We start from the raw sequence: 17,613 nt of genomic DNA on the forward strand, positions 1-17,613 counted from the left end.
TATATATCTACCTCAAACCAAACTTAAAAAAAAATCAATTCCAGGTACATTAAGGATTCAAATGTAAAACATTCAGAAAAAAAATGAGAGAATATATTCTTTTACTCTGGAGGTTGGGAAGAATTTCTTAAATAAGACATAAAAGAAGACAGGTTATTAAAGGATAAATCTTAACTTTCATTAAAATTAACTCCTACCCATCAGTAATAAAAAAACAAATAACATAACAGAACAGTGGACGAAGATATAACAGGCATTTTATTGATATAGAAACAAGAAACGCATGAAGATATTCAACTTTCCTTAATTATCAGGAAAATGCAATTAATATGACAATAACATTCCATTCCTTTCCAACAGACTGGAGAAAGTAAAGTCTGACAATATCAGGTTTGGGTGAGGATGTAGAACAAGAATTCTCATACATGCCAGTAGGATTGTAAATCAGTCCAAGTACTTTAAAAAAATATTGGCATTACTAACTGAACTTGTGCATAATCCTACCATCTAGCAATTCTAACTGTATTTGTTTGCTAGGGTTGCCATAACAAAAATACTAGAGACTGGGTGGCTTAGACACCAATTTATTTTCTGAGTTTTGGAGGCTAGAAGTCCAAGAATAAAGTTTGGTTTCTTCCCAGGCATTGCAGATGTCTTCCTGCAGTGTCTTCACTGGCCTTTCTTCCCTGCATGCACATGTCCAGCATTTCTCTGTATGTCCTAATCTCCTCTTCTTATAAGGACAACAATCAGACCAGACTAGGGCACCCTCGCCACTCCACCATCATCAAAGATCTCATTTTAACTTAATTACCTCTTTATTAATAAAGACCCTATCTCCAAATGCAGTCACATTCTGAGATATTGGGAGGTATTAGGAGTAAGGGCTTCAACATTTGAATTTTGAGGAAACCCAATTCAGTCCATAACACCACCTCTAGGCATATTAGCCAGAGAAACATTTGCACATGTTTGAGAATGCTGATAAGTTTAGTTCATAATAGTAAGCAATATAGCAGATAACTCAAGTGTGTTGTATTTCTAATACAAAATATTATATGGTAGTGAAAAGGAATGAACTATAGCTACATGCATAAATTTGGATTACTCTTAGAAACAGTGTTAAATGGAAAAAAACTTAGTTACAAAAGAATACATGCAAAATAACTACATTCATAATAAGGTTAAAAAAAAGCAAAGACACAGTGCATATTTTGGGGATACACCTAGGTAGCCTTATAATTAACTAAACTCTAAAGAAAAGCAAGGTAACGAATAATATAAAATTCATGATAGTGGTTTCCTCTGGGAAAGAAGAAGGGGGAATACATTAAGAAAGAGACATAAGAGACTTAAAAAGGTACCTTGGTATTCTATTTCTTAATTAGGCGTTGGGTATTATGTTTTCACTTTTTTATTCTCTTGTGGTATAATAAAAAAAATTATTTGATCTTTGTCCCTGGTCCCTGGTAGAGTTCCTGAAACCTCCTGAGTTTGCTGAGTGATAGAAATGTCTTTTGTCATTCCTGAGCCCCTTTCAACCACACTTGAGTTTATGCTAATGAGGTGACTCTTGGTGGGTTGGGAGACGCTAGGTAGCATCAAGATAGAAGCTGGTCACCAGAAAAACCAGCCAAGGTGATTATAGAGTTGGAACTTTCAGGGCCTATCCCCCAATTTCCAGGGAGGGGAGAGGGACTAAAGATTTTCAATTAAATAGCCAATGATTTAATCAATCATGCCTACTCAATGAAATCCCATAAAAAATCTTGAAACAACCAGGCTCAAGAAGCTTCCAGGTTGGTGAACACATCAATGTGCTGAGAGGGTGGCACACCCAGGCAGGCCATGGAAGCTCTGCACTCCCTGCGTCCCATACTTTGCCCCTTTATAATAAAGCTTGAGTAGGTAGCATAGTGCTTTCCTGAGTCCAGTCAGTCATGCTAGAGAATTATCACACCTAGGGGTGGTGGTGAGCAGTCATGGGAATCCCTGAATTTGGAGTCAGCGGGCTAGAAGTGTAGGTAGCTTTGGGATACTTTAAACTCCTGGCTGGCATCTGTTGTGGAGGCAGTCTTGTGGGGCTAAGCCCTTGACCTATGTGTCTGCTCTAACTCTAGGTGTCAAATTATAGGACATCCAATTGCTGTCACAGAATTGCTGTTGGAATTACATATCTTTAAATGGTGTGTGTGTGTGTGTGTGTGTGTGCGCGCGCAGACAGAAGTGCACATGCATCATACACACTCTTTTCTCTTACTGTATATTGTATATTTAATAAGGAAAAATTCAACTACTGTGTATTTAAAGTTAAAGAAAAAAAATATGAAGTAAAAAAATAGGCATGTCATATATACCTTTAACCATAGGGAACAGTCTTAAGTACTGAAAGAGCCAGAATTGCCTGTATTTGGAAATTTATCTTTCAGTCTAATAAGAATGGCTTAATTAATTTTATACACAAAACATTATCAATCTGGGCATTTTCTGGCATATTTCCCAAGAACTTATTTAGAATCTGGCACCCTCAAAATTGAACTTCATTGCTATTTGCCTCAGTCCTGAAAGAAAACACTGATCAAACTTATTCACAGGTGGCATTATAATGACAACCATTTGATTTCCTCAAGTTCAGAATTCAAGACTTTAATAATAACTCATAAAGAAGGTACAATTCATGCAAAAAAACCCCACAGAAGCTATAATGCTAATTTCATACATACGTGTACAAAATGTACATTTAATATAGTCTCAAAATAATCCTTGTCTGAAATATTTACTAAATAATAAGAATGAAATAATTTTTGAACCAAAAAAAATGGTCTTTTAACTTCCTTGCTAAGTAGAGCACTCATTTAAATACATTTACCTGAAACTGTTCTTAAATATTTTAAATTAAAGCTAGCATTATCTATTAAATCAGCTTTTAATCATGATCATAGTTTATCCTACAGAAAAAGGTATTATTTATAAGGTCACTTTAATATGACATAAATATATGTGTATGTATGTATGTGTGTGTGTATACTATAAATTAATTTATTTATATCATATATATATTTAGAATCCTAGCTGTTTTTCCTCTAAATTATACAAGTCCTTAAAGTTTTCAATCTGGTAAATTTTTAAATGATATACTCACTCCCTGTGAATGTTAATAAAAACTGGCAAAACTTCCGGAATACTTTCAAGAAGAAAGTAAAATAATTAAAATAACGTGAAATGTCGCTGTCTTCATCTTCCTTCTGTTTGGTTAAAGAAATAATAAACTGCTGCAAATTCTATTTCTCACTCCGCTGCAGGTTCATATTTATACACCATCATAGCATATTTAAGGCATAAACAAATGCCTCTTGAAAAAATGTTTTATTGACAACCAAAAATACAAAACAAATCCTTCACAAGCTACATTGATAAAAGACTTTACTTCTAGCACTAACCTAAGACTCTCAGTAACATGAATAATTGTTCATTAAAGTAAAATCTGCACTCTTTAATGACTCTTAATCATCTATTCAGAAGAATAAATTGTTGAGAATAGACTTGAGTAATCATTCACCCATGTCTCCTGTTTTTGAGTTACTGCTGTCATGGAGCAAGGCAGCATAGATTTTAAAATATCACATAAGATTCTTTTGATTCTTCTCTACATCCTTGAATCTACCGAGAAACATGTATCAAAAGCACAGTTCAGTTAAAAACAACAACAGCACTGGTCTGAATTCAACACTGCCTTTTACAATTGACCCTTCCCATCACACAGCAATTTCTTTTTGACATATATGTTATCATTCTAACTCCTATTCTCAAACTGTTCAGGATTTTACTTAGAAATTTTCTGGTCTATCAAAAAACATCCCCCCAATCACTTTCTAGTTCCTCCCAATCCACCTAAAAATAAGCAATACCTCTCATACGCTGCTGATGGGAGTGCAGAATGGACCACTCTTTCAAGGCCAACTGTCAATATTTATCACACTTACAAAAACATTTCCTCTTTAAACCGGCAATTCTCTTCAGAGAATCTAAGAGTTACCCCTGCAAATGTAAGAAATGACATTTATTCATTAAAGCATTGTTCCTAATATCCAAAGGCTGGAAACAACACAAGTGTCCATCTATAGGAGACTGGCTACAAATCTGAGTATATCCACAAAACAGAATATATGACAGCTGAAAGAAAAAAAATAAAGAATGCATTAAGTTTAATTAAATAGTGATAAGAAGGAATATCCAGAATATACTGTTAAGTGAAGAAAAAAAGTGCAGAACAATGCAGAGCATATGGAAGAATCTTTTTGAAATCCTGCAGGTAAAAAAGGTAGTAGCTTGGGACTTCCCTGGTGGCGCAGTGGTTAAGAATCTGTCTGCCAATGCAGGGGACACGGGTTCAATCTCTGATCTGGGAAGATCCCACATGCCACGGAGCAATGAAGCCCGTGCACTACAACTACTGAGCCTGCGCTCTAGAGCCTGTGAGCCACAACTACTGAGCCCTCATGCCACAACTACTGAAGCCCAGATGCCTAGAGCCCATGCTCTGAAACAAGAGAAGCCACCGCAATGAGAAGCACGTCCACTGCAACGAAGAGTAGCCCCTTGCTTGCCGCAACTAGAGAAAGCCCGTGTGCAGCAAAAAAGACCCAGTGCAGCCATAAATAAATAAATAAATAAATAAATAAATAATTTTAAACAAAAAGGTAGTAGCTTGAGGCAAAGAAATGCTTTTTGATTTTGTCAAATTCATGTAAAGTCTTAGAGTTGAAATTAAAACTATTGTATTTAACTCTTTTTCTATTTCTGAAACTAAATTATAATAAAAGGCTAGAAATACAGGTTTTCCCCCATATCTGAAAGTAGAATGTTTCTATGAAACCTTTCGTAAGCCAAAATGGTATAAAGTGAAGAAGCAATTACCATGAATTTATATGGGGAAAGTTTGAGCATTTCCAGACTCAAAAAATAACCTACCAAATCATACCAAATAACACATAAAACCTAAAATAACACTAGCATATAGTAAAAGCAGGTATGATATGATAAACACACTGCCTGGATAAAGTAGAAATAATGTCTGTTCAGTATAGTTTCACTTACCAGAATCGAGAGGACAGCCAGCAACACACTGGAAGGCTGAGAGGTGGTGATGATGGTGTGTTAGGCTGAGATGTGGGAGGCTGTGGTGGGGCGTGTGGAGATGGGGATGTAGGAGACAGAGGAAGGGGGTCACCCATTAACATCTCACCGTTGTTTGAATCCGTCAGGGCAAGCAGGTCACTAATGTCTTCACCTTCTTCTATAACTGCCTGCCTCAGCGTCAAATGTTGAGGTTCATCGTCGGCTGTGGCTGATGTGGAAGGCTTGAAACATGACAGTATGCTTGACTGCTTATCCTCATGCATTTTTCTATCATGCAGTTGTTTGTAGGCACTCAGAACATCCTGCAAACTTGCCCTAAACCTACATGCCCTTTCAAAATTAAAGTCATACCTTCTCTGCTATCATTGCAGCACTGTCAATTACAGTGAAAATCTCATGCAAGTGCTTCATGTTGAGTTCCTGGAGGGCTTTACTTTTAGGCTGTTCACTACTGTGTTCCGTTTCAATTAGTATTCGAATAGTATCCTTTCCTCTTGCAATGGCATCAGCTCTTCATCTGTCAGTTCTTAGTCATGGGATGCCAAAACCTCTTCAACATCATCTTCAGGGTCAAACACTTATATGAATGACCACCTCCTGTAATTATTTTCTTCAGTTCCGGGAACTTTTTGGCAGCTTCAGTAACAGCGGAAGCACTCTCTCCAGTAACTTTTAAGGTAAGAACCTGCCCTCACCAATCAAACCATCCATGACTACCTTCAAATTCTACTGTTGCAACACTTTCATCACCGTGGTCCAAGTGCTTTCTGTTTCAGCTTATTAGAAAGACTGACCGATTTCTCCTTAAGTATAAGATAACTTAAACACCTCGCTTTGTACACCCATCAGTCCGCTCAAGCAATAGACTTTCCAGTTTACCCACTGCTGGATGCCAACTGAGACCACTTTGCTACTAACAGAAGCAATAGTAATTTTGGCAGCTTTCAAGATTCTTTCTCTCTGCCTGGAAATAGTGGACCCAAGCAAGTTCAACTCACACACAATGCCCAGTTCGTTCACCCCAATCAAAACACTTAAAATTACATCTGGTTTTATGTTAACCTTTTCTGATACTTTAGGACACTTGCAGACGAATGCACAAAATAAACCGAGATGCAGCACAGATGCTCACAGGCACAGCTCCAAGCTATGGGGGCTAGATGCTGAGATGCTGAGTGTATTTCCAGGGAAGGAGCCTGGCTGTGCCACTCAGGCTGCTGCGTCTGCGCGCTGCCTCGGTAAAGGCTCCCTGCAAAAAAAAAAACGCTGAAGGCTAAGCATACCAAGTACTATCGCTTTTCGCCGTTTTTTTGTAAAAGTGAAAACCCTCCAGATTTCCTTCAGTTATGAAAACACGTACTAATACAATACAGGTCTTTTCTAAAAGCGAAGTGGCCTAAATTGAATTTTTGAAAAGTGGGGGACACCTGGATATTAACCTGAAAAATAGTTTGGAACAAAAATGAACTTCTTTGCACTGACTTACTTTGTTCCTAAGAAACGTGTTTTGTTAAAATCATTACAGGGCAGAAATACAAATATATATATATTTAATATACATTTTATATCTATTAAATGAAATGCACATTTATGTTAAAAATCGGTGAACTTCTAACTTAGAGACACAAGTCTACTATGATTATAAAGAACAATATGGTTCTCTAAATAAGTAAACAAGGTAAATGATAGCAGAATTGAAAAAAATCTCTGTAATTCCCTTACAAAGACTGACAAATTAACGTGCTAACTGGTGTACCAGCGGGGCGGCAAGGGGTGGCGGGGATCGCCGAGCCGTAGGTGCGGCTCAGCGCCACCACCAGCTTCGCCCGGTTCTGATGCGGCTCCTGCGCCAGCTGGAAGGCCTCCTTAATCGGCAGCAGAACCCGGCAGCAGAACCCCATGGCGCCAGAACCCGGCCGGTAAGAATCTGTCGGCTCTCAGCCGTATCTGGCTCGACTGACCACGGCCAGATTTTCTGCAGACAAAATTCAGACTTCGGTCAGCCGGCCGCGGACAGCCGAGGGCGTGGTTACCGCCAGAAAGCTCAAATAACTCCCGCGGGAAAAGGCAATACCGCGAGACGAACGCGAGGGCAGGGGCTACTCTTAGCTCCGCGCATGCGCAGAGGGCCGAGCTATACTTTTTCCGGCTGGAAGTGTGATTTCTGTGAGTGTTGAGGTTAGATGGGAAGTGGTGTTGTGTAGAGAATGCGGGGCGAGGCGCACCGCGAGTCGGCAGGCGAGGCGCGAGGCTCGCGGCGCTCGGCTGGAGGTGAGAAGGAAGAAAGGCAACCTCTGGTGGGAGTGGTCCGGAGTCCGCTAAAGGGAGACATTCTGGGGTTCGTTGGCGGGAGGCACGTTTTGCTTTTGCTCAAGGGGCCAATGGACATCTACCGGGGGAAGGGGTCAGCGATCCGGGATCCGAGGGAAGATGTTCTCGGGTCACATGAAGGGGTCAGGCTGAGGTTCTTAGGCCTAGTTAGGTCCCTAGAGAACTGGAGCAAACGGGAGTCTCCTGGGAAGAGGGTTACATTCTAATCTACTTAAAGCTCGTACCTGCAAGTTCCTACTCTTGAGGCCTAAGTATTACTGATGTGTGCACAATGGCAATACAGGAAACAAAGGATAATATCAGAGACGGAAAGAAGGTAATTTTAAGTTACTGGTTATGGGACAGGTTTGCAATGCCTTCAGGAAGGAATCAAGCTTTAAACATCCCTTTTAAAAATAGAATATCTTTAGACAGACAAAAAGTTGAAATAAAACTATAACTAATACATATGTACTTGACACCCAACTGGAGAAATAGTTATTATATAACTGGAGTCCTTTGTCTGCTCCACCCAGTCCCGTTATGTTCCCTCTTGACCAAGGTAACCACGCTTTTAATTTTGGATTACATATAGTGCTGTTTTGCATAGTTTTAACAAGCAGAAATGTGTATATCCTTTGGCAGCTTTCTTTAACTTAATATAAGATTTGTCAGTGTTATGTAACTCTAGTTCATTCTTTGTAACAGCTGAACAGGTGTTCCCTTATATGCATATATCACTATCCATTTTCTTGCTTTGTATCCCCAGGACCTGGCACATCGTAAATACTTACATCTTAGTTGATTGGATGAATGCTGTAGCATTTGAGCTAAATCATGAAGAATGAATAGGATTTCAAATGACTTAAGGCAAGGGGAATACCAGCCAGAGCGAAAGCAGAAGCATGAAAGTGCATGAGGTATTTCAAGAACTCCCATAGTCTTAGAGCTTCAAGTGTAGAATAGTATGGAGATATGGGATGAAGGAGAAACCTAGAGAGATAGGATGAGGCTTTAAGAGGTAAAAATTCATGGCAGGGAATTAAAGACCACACCTGTCAAGCATCATAGCAATAATGATCATTGCATTAAGCATGTAAGGCAATCATGCAGACCTGCTTAAAATCCTAACACATTTTCCTAGTCCATTCGTAGCACCACTTTTGTAAACAACTATTTCATACCTTATTCTGTCAAACTTGCAACATTTTCTGCTTCTGCCTCCCATTTAGCTGTTACCTTGCATCCTCTTTCAGTTAGAAAAGGACTTCCCCATGCTTTCATCCCCACATCTATCAGGTCTATACCCTAATATATTATGTCTGCTATTATTGTAGGTGTATTGTCTGCTTGAGGAGAGAGAGTAAGCCCTTTAAGAATACTTTTTGGATATAACAGTCTGAAGCATAGCTGATTATGAACTCCCACAGAGAACTGGATTGAAATGAGAATAGTAAAAATATAAAAGAACAGAATGATTTAAAGACAATTGTTTTTGTCTAAAAGAATAATTACTTATTGTAATATAAATGAGATATTAGGGTTTTTTTTAATGTGTTTCTTATTTTCAGGTAGATTTAAGTGTTAGGCTTTATAAGATAAATCTGAATATAGTTTACATTTATGTTTTTATAAGACCATTGTTTCTAGTATCTAACATTATAAGCAGTTTATTTTGAAATAGAATATCGTTGATCCAATTTTAAAGAATAGGTCATACTAACCTTTGTCTTACATATTACCAAATTGTTCAAATATAGTTTGGTAACTTATTTTTCATTGATTAATAAAAACAATGTACATGGTACAGTTTGCTACAGGTGTCATTCTCTCATTTAATCTTTCAAATACATTTACTGAGTACCTACCATTACAACAAACACTGTTCTAGGAACAGGTCATTATTATTGCACCTTGGTATATGAGAAACTTTCAGCTACAAGTATTTGGTCACCTTAATTGAAATTCTCTCCTAAAGAATGGCTAAGATAGATGCACACCCAATTAAAGAGCATTATTGCTCTGAAATGTGGTTATATATCCACAACAGTCAGCCTCAACACACACATCTTAAGCATCAGTGCACACATCTATAGATTTTTGAAGTTTTGGCCAGAAAGGACCTGTCCCAGCAGAACCCATCTGGCTTATGGAATCACACATGTAGTTATTCATGCTAATGTATGTATATGCTCTGATTTACATTGAGTTCTAATTGAGAATATCTCTGTTTAAAGTTCCAAAACTTACGGTTAGACCAAAACCCTCAGGTTTGAACCTGTCCCTCCAAATTCCTGTGACTTGCCATTAAGGCACCTTTCAGAGACATAGATAAAGAAAAGAGAGGGCAAACAAAAGACTTTGGAGAACGTTTTAACACTGTTTTTCTTTATAAGGTAAATGTCTATAAAATATCTGGGGAGAGGTGGCATACAGGATAAAATTGTAGTGGTTTGAAATTCATGTGGAGAGAAGGAACATTAAAAACAAGTGAGCATCCTTCAGTATGACAGGAAGAATCAATAAATGTTCTATTTCAGCTGTTAAGGGCAGTTATATATCTGAGTCAGATTGCTTCAAGGCTGTTGTGAATTGCTCTCCAGCTCTTTTTATTCATCAAAGAGATTTAGATGCAGTTGCTTTTTCAGCAGTTTAGTTCTGATTTAATATATTGATGCTGTCCACCATGCTGTGACATCCAATAGGCGTCTGCCATAAACTCTTTAGTCCTACTAACTACCTTGGCAGACAGGACATAAGACCTCCAAAGAAAAGCTTTGCCTGTTTCTCACACCAGGCCCTGAATTCCCCCATATGTACTCTTTTTAAAGTGTAATCAGGTACCATATACATTAGATCTCTAGCAACTTGTCCTAGTTAAAGCATTCATAATATAATAACTAATCAAGTTGATATTTCCAAGCCCCTCCTAAGGCAACCAACACCTAAAAATGCCACCATCCTAATAAACCCTGACCTTTGCCCCTATTTGTAGGTCTTCCTGTTGACACTAATGCTTTATATTACTAAACACAGAAAACTATGCCAAGAGACTGCTAGCCTAGAGACAAGGTTATACATTTTGATCTCTTGCATATTACAACTTAACCCTACTCCCTATAGCAAAGTTTTCTCAGATGACTCCTGCTGCCACCTTCCTGAAGCTGCATTCCAACAACGTTGTTCTAGAATGCCATTTAAAGCTTTTAGTCTCACATAAAATATCTGCTCCTAAATTCAAGATTTAGTATTTGTCCAATGCCAAACTGACCAAATAGTCTTATCTTGACAGCTCCCCACGTCACTTTTCTCACTGAATTATACTAAATTGTGTAACCCATCTCACCAGCCACCTTTACCCCTCAGTTCTGACTTGGTTCTATTTATTGGCAGTTCATATCAGAGACATCAACAGAATAACTCAGTACCAGAGTAGGCCATCACAGCTCAGGAAATCCTAGAGCAGTCCCTTTGGCATTATTTGAAGTCTGTCAGCATGTGTGAATTACGTTAACAAAAGCTGGCACCATTGCAAAAAAAAAAAAAGTTGAGCAACATCTATGCTTTATCTATAAAGCATAATCTGTGCCCACAATATTGACAAGCTCCAGCAACAAAAGGATACACAACCTTTGCCGGGATCCTCTTTAAAAATGTACTTGTACATACGATGCAGCAGTCAGGTTCCTTAGTATCTACCCAAAGGAGTTGAAAACTTTTGTCCACACAAAAACCTACAACCAATGTTTATAGCAGCTTTATTCATAGTTGCCAAAATTTGGAAGCAACTAAGATGTTTTTCAGTAGGTGAATGGATAAATAAACTGTTATAGCCAGACAATGAAGTATTTTTCAGTGCTAAAAAGAAATAAGCTATCAAGTCATGAAAATACATGGAGGAACCTTAAATGCATATTACTAAGTGAAAGAAGCCAATCTGAAAAGTCTATATACATATAATTCCAACGGTATGGCACTCTGGAAAAGGCAAGACTGTGGAGCTGAGCTGGTAAAAAAAAAAAAAAAAAAATTCGGTGACTATTAGAGATTGGTGGCAGTGGGAGTGGGGATAGGAAAGAAGGGAGGCAGAGGCACGGGATTTTTAGGGCAGTGAAAATACTCTGTATGAAACCATAATGATGGATACATGTCATACATTTGTCAAAATTCATAGAGTGTACAACACGAAGAGTGAACCTTATGTAAAGGGTGGACTTCGGGTGATTATGATGTGACACTGTAGGTCTATCAGCTGTAACAAGTACCACTCCGGTGGGGGATGTTGGTGATGGCGAAGACTGTGCATAGGTGGGGGCAGGAAATATATGGGAAATCCCTACCTTTTGCTCAGTTTTGCTGTGAACCTAAAGTTGCTCTTAAAAAAAATAAAGCTTATTAAAATTTTAAAAAGTGCTGTATACATGACATACTGTAAGTCCCCTTCAAGTTTACTGTTAAAAATAAGTAATGAAGTCTCAGGGAAGAACCTCACTAAGGCCTTCTCCATCTGGCAACATCTTTCTTGTTTCAAGGTCACCATCCACTCTGATGCCTCTTTCAAAGCTGGCTTTATTAAAAGATTAGGTCACCACATAAATACAGTGGTGACAGGCTGATGAAAATCGATGGCATTCAGATAATTTGTAGCACATTTTGCATGCTGCCTGGTATTCCTGAAACCTATACCTTACTTGTGTACTGTATGATACCGTTTCACTCACAGGTGAAGGATGGGTGATAGCTAGAATGACAAATATTTAGTGTGTCCCCAAAACTGAAGGATTCCAATCTTCCTCTCAAGTGATTGGGGGAATCCATTCACCAGGCAAGTAATAAAAGTTATCTCGAGATACGGGTGTTTCAGCTTTAACACTATGACTTAGAAGAACTCGTGGAATGCAAAATTTATGCTAAAATATAACAGACATTATGTGGAAAATAGGTTAGGGCCAAACTATGCAACTTTATAACCAGAACCAAGATGAAGTAAAAATGATCTACCTATGATTTGTTTTAATCAGGTATGATAAGGCAAACAGACACAGAAATGGCTGTCATGAAGTAGGTAGTTTTTATACAGATCCCTAGAAACAGGAGGTAGGGCATGCCGAGCCATGCCATAAAGGGCGGCCACATGGGAAGCACCAGGATTGGGCAGGAGGGAGAGGGGGTGGAAGGGGAAATGTGGAAAAGCCTGTACTGTGGTTTTCTCAGGAAGGAATTGGTCAAGCAGGGTAAGCAGGTTTCAGATTGGCTTTCTTAACAGTTTCACCAGGATTCAGGGCATGGGGGCTGTCCGTAGTTCATGGTTACCTGGCCCTGGGGTAGTTAGGGCAGGGGAGTATCTGGAGAATAAGAACCTGATTTGGGAGGGTGGGAAAGTGTGGGTAGGGCTGGCTCTGGACTGGTTAGTTTGCATATGAAAGTTGTGTTCCTGAGTTGAGCTATCAGTCAAGTTGTTTGCTATCTCTAGGAATTACCCAACCCTGGGAGGATTAGTTCCCTCTATGATTAGTGAGACCCCACATGCCAGAGCATCAAGAATTACAGAAAATAAGAAAATCTAGTTAATGCAAACAATCCTGATAAAACTATTAACACTTAAAATGTTTAATTTCTAATAAACACTACAGTAAATGTAAGACTTTACCCTTCCTCCCCCCCCCCCCCCCCCCCCCCGCAAAGTGGCATTACTTGATGGAGAGCTTTGTAAGGAAGTGCTGTATTATGCTGATAAGACCCAAATATCCTAAGTTCAAAGAGAGCAGTGCGGGCAGTACTTACAAGATGGACATGGCCAAACTGAGCTAAGAGGAAATATATATAGTGAATGAGCTGTGCTCCTCCATGGTTTCCTGTGTTTAGCTTTGTCAATGTACTTTGCATCTCCTGATGCGACTCCCAGGTCTTACATCATTTTTTCTATCTTCCAATCTTGGTTGAGGTGGTTTGCCTTACAGAAAAAGACCTAAGCCTATATAACATTGTGTTGAGAGGTACCAGCTTTTTGCTTCAGCACCCATGACCTTGGATTCTGTAAAGGTCCCTATAGCTGGCAACACTATTTCTCTGTATTGTAATGCTTAATGTCATACCTCTGGTCTTATTCCCAGGTCAAGGATGCATTCCAAGACAGTTCTAAAAATATGTCACCAACTCCAACCTTATAGTTGACCTAGCCATGGAAAACCTCATTGGAACCTCATGAGATCAGACAATACTGGCACTCTTAAAAACCCTTCCCATCAAAAAGTATCAGGAATGAAAATCAGGAATGATATATACCTACCACTTCAAGAAAGTCTCTGTATCAGCCAGCAGTTTAGCAGATCAGCTAGTTTCTTTGGTCATCAAGCAGACATAGTCAAGCCACTAACACAAAAGAGGAAAACGTCTCTATGTCAGTGTTTTTCACATTATGCATGTGACCCATTTAGTAGGTCATGAAATCAATTTTGTGAGTCATGACGAACATTTTTAAAAACAAAATAAAATATAAAATATCAGAGTGGTTTGCATGAATCCTTTGCCAGAATTACACACCTTGCAAGGAATACTAAGGTCATAAGTTTCAATATGTGGAAAGATATTTGATGGAGGGGATATGATGAATAGAATGTACATTGATTGCCTAAGAAATGGTTTTTCAATCATTTTCCAATGATGTCTTATTTGGTTTTCATAATAACAAGGTTGATCTGCAGTCTAGTTGTATATTACCATGACTTGCAACTGTATATAAAGTCTGAGATGTTCCACTGAGATTCATTTGCAAACTGCAATTTTGGAAACGTGTTATCTAGGCTGTAAAAAAAAATATATATATATATATACACATATATATATTAGTGGCAATTATAGTTAGTGGCAATTATAATATTTTATTCAAAATTGCTTTTAAAATGGATCATTTCTTTTTTAAAAGAAAGAGGAATAATGAAGCAAAATATGCAGAAGCATGTTCAAGTTCTACTGCTGGATCTGGAAGTATGAATAGTGACAATATTGATAAAACTATTGGCTCTAATCTGCAAACATCAACTTCATTTGAGCCATGTTTCAAAAAGAAAAAAGTAACTGCAAGGCGTTGTAATGAAGATTATTTAAAATATGGTTTTATCAAATGTGAAAAACCCTTTGAAAATGACAGACCTCAGTGTCTTATTTGTAATAATATTCTTGCAAATGAAAGCTTAAAACCTGCAAAATTAAAAAGGCGCTTAGAAACACAGCATGCTGAACTTATTGATAAGCCTCTTGAATATTTTCAAAGAAAGAAAATAGTTGTAAAGTCATCAACACAATTTCTTAGCTGCTCTACTACTGTTAGTGAGAAAACCTTATTATCATCATACTTAGTTGCATATCGTGTGGCAAAAGAGAAAATGGCTCACACAGCTGCTGAAAAAATTATTCTTCCAGCATGTTTGGATACGGTGCGTACAATTTTTGATGATAAATCTGCTGATAAATTAAAAACGATTCCTAGTAATAACACAATATCTCTTCGAATTTGTACGATTGCCGAACATTTAGAGGCAGTGCTTATTACTCAGTTACAGTCGGGAATGGATTTTGCAATCCAGCTTGATGAAAGCACAGATACTGGAAGCTGCACAGCACTTTTAGTCTATGTAAGATATGCGTGGCAAGGCGATTTTATGGAGAATTTTTTGTGTTGTTTAAACTTAACCTCACACCTAAGTGGATTAGATATTTTCACAGAATTAGAAAAGTGCATTTTTGGTCAGTATAAATTAAACTGGAAAAACTGCAAAGGAATTACAAGTGACGGAACAGCAAACATCACTGGAAAACAGAGCAGAGTAATTAAAAAATTGCTAGAAGTTACTAGTGGTGTGTGGAATCATTGTTTTATACATCATGAAGCATTAGCATCCAGAGAGATTCCACAGAAGCTCATGGAAGTATTGAAAAAGGCAGTGAAAGTTGTTAACTTTATTAAAGGAAGCTCATTAAACAGCCGACTTCTTGAAACGTTTTGTTCGGAGATTGGAGCTAATTATACCCACTTACTGTTTCACACCAAAGTTCGTTGGTTGTCTCAAGGGAAAATACTGAGCAGGGTTTACGAACTCAGGAATGAGATACACGTTTTTCTTACTGAAAAGAAGTCTCATTTGGCAACTATTTTTGAGGATGATATTTGGGTAACGAAACTGGCATATTTAACTGATATTTTTGGCATCCTTAATGAACTACGTTTAAAACTACAGGGGAAAAACAGTGACATATTCCAACAGGCCGAATGTATCCAAGGATTCCAGAAGGCATTACTGTTGTGGCAAGCGAAGCTTAAAAGCAATCGTCCTAGCTACTACATGTTTCCAAGTTTTTTGCAGCACATTGAAGAGAATGTTATCAATGAAAACATTTTGGAAGAAATAAAACTAGAGATATTGTTGCACCTCATTTCTCTCTGTCAAACCTTTAACCATTTATTCCCAGAAGAGAAATTTGAAACATTAAGACAGAATTGTTGGGTAAAAGATCCATTTGCTTTTCGAAACCCAGAATCAATAATTGAGTTAAACTTGGTGCCTGAAGAAGAAAATGAATTATTGCAGCTCAGTTCTTCATATACATCGAAGAATGATTATGAAACACTAAGTGTATCAGCATTTTGGATTAAGATAAAGGAAGACTTTCCTTTGATAAGTCAAAAGAGTATCCTGCTATTATTACCATTCACAGCAACTAGTTTGTGTGAAATAGGATTTTCGGTCTTAACCCAGTTAAAAGCAAAGGAAAGGACCGGATTAAATGGCGCAGCAGATATGCGAGTAGCATTATCCTCCTGTGTTCCAGACTGGAATGAACTTATGAATGGGCAAGCACACCTACCACGTTAAATAAATCTTTTTTTTTTAATTGGAGTATAGTCACTTTACAATGTTGTGTAAACAAATCTTACCTGGTTTTTGTTTCTGCAGTTCTCATTTTGTGATTTTTTTATCTGTTGTATTTAAATGTTAATATAGCAGTGTATGTGATAACTTTGTTTTTATTTTTGTTATATTTTAATACTAATAAAATCAGTGTAATTTTATGTTCATTGAACAAACATTTAATGAACTTCTATTAGAGGTCAGGTACCGTTCTAGGCACATTTGGGATACGAAATGAAGAAAACAGAGACCATTCTCTAGTGGAGCTTATGTTCTGGCAAGGAGAGAGAGAGACAATAAACATAATAACGTTTATAATATTTAGACTTTAATAAGTGCTATAGAAAGTAATAAGAAAGGAAGTCAGGGAACTATTTGGGGACCAAATCATGAAGGGCTCTAGACCATTATAGGGGCTCTGGATTTTTGTCAGTGAAATGGAGAGCAGTTGGGTTCTGTGGAGGAAAGACATGATGTGCATTAGGTTTTAAAAAATTCACTCTGACTTCTATTTGGAGAATAGATTGAATTATATGTTACCTCTTTAAAGAGGTCTTTCCTAACCACTTTAGTTTGGGTACATCCTTCTTTATTCTTTTATTTCTTTGTTTTCTTGGTAGTATGTAATTTGTAATAGTTGTATTTATTTATGTGATTAATAGTTCTGTCAACCTGCCACCTTGAAATGCATGCTCCATAGGAGCAGAGATCGTGTCATCTTGCATGATACATAGTAACTGGATATTCCATTTACATTTGTTGGAGAAAAAATTCAATAACATCTAATACCTGTAACATGAGGTCATAGTCCCAGGAATAATAATTAAATGTATGGCAAATTTCTTTGCCATTTTTACATTAAAAAATCTGATTTTGTCAATTAATCTCTATAAGCATCCCCAAACGGCATTGATTGATGTTGCTTCCTCACATCATTGCTGGAAATTAAGCAATTTAATTGCTTAATATGTCTGCCTCAAACTAATTTCAACTTCTGCCTCTCTTTACATATTTCCTGACCCCACTGGGTGATGTTTCTTTGGGCGTGGTCTTTCTCTAAAATCATATAGGTTAGCAGCTCCTTTCCATCAGCCACTCTTGGCATTATTGAAACATTTGATTTTTCAGATTTTCTATTCTATTAAAGGTAATAGATTTTTCCCCCTTATTCATGCTTAAAATACAGTTGGAAGACAGTTTTCCATGAATAGCTCACATTTCTGCACAGTCTGGATCCTCTGAATGAAAGTATTTG

At 37.7% G+C, this 17,613-nt stretch overlaps 1 protein-coding gene across 4 annotated transcripts; it reads left to right on the forward strand.

Annotated features, from left to right (window-relative positions):
* Positions 1-7,224: 7,224 nt before the first annotated feature.
* Positions 7,225-16,519, forward strand: FAM200B (family with sequence similarity 200 member B). Of its 4 annotated transcripts, none has more exons than XM_067735570.1 (3): positions 7,277-7,786; positions 8,219-8,369; positions 13,563-16,519. In XM_067735570.1, the coding sequence occupies exon 3, from the start codon at positions 14,352-14,354 to the stop codon at positions 16,320-16,322; it is 1,971 nt and encodes a 656-aa protein (XP_067591671.1). In that variant the 5' UTR covers positions 7,277-7,786; positions 8,219-8,369; positions 13,563-14,351; the 3' UTR covers positions 16,323-16,519. The 4 variants fall into 4 exon arrangements, with proteins under 4 accessions (XP_067591672.1, XP_067591671.1, XP_067591670.1 ...); XM_067735569.1 differs by having other exon boundaries at positions 7,282-7,410; XM_067735571.1 differs by lacking the exon at positions 8,219-8,369 and having other exon boundaries at positions 7,225-7,305.
* The last annotated feature ends 1,094 nt before the right edge of the window (positions 16,520-17,613 follow it).

This window comes from Pseudorca crassidens, chromosome 4 (assembly GCF_039906515.1).
Source record: "Pseudorca crassidens isolate mPseCra1 chromosome 4, mPseCra1.hap1, whole genome shotgun sequence".
In the NCBI taxonomy this organism is placed as follows: domain Eukaryota; kingdom Metazoa; phylum Chordata; class Mammalia; order Artiodactyla; family Delphinidae; genus Pseudorca; species Pseudorca crassidens.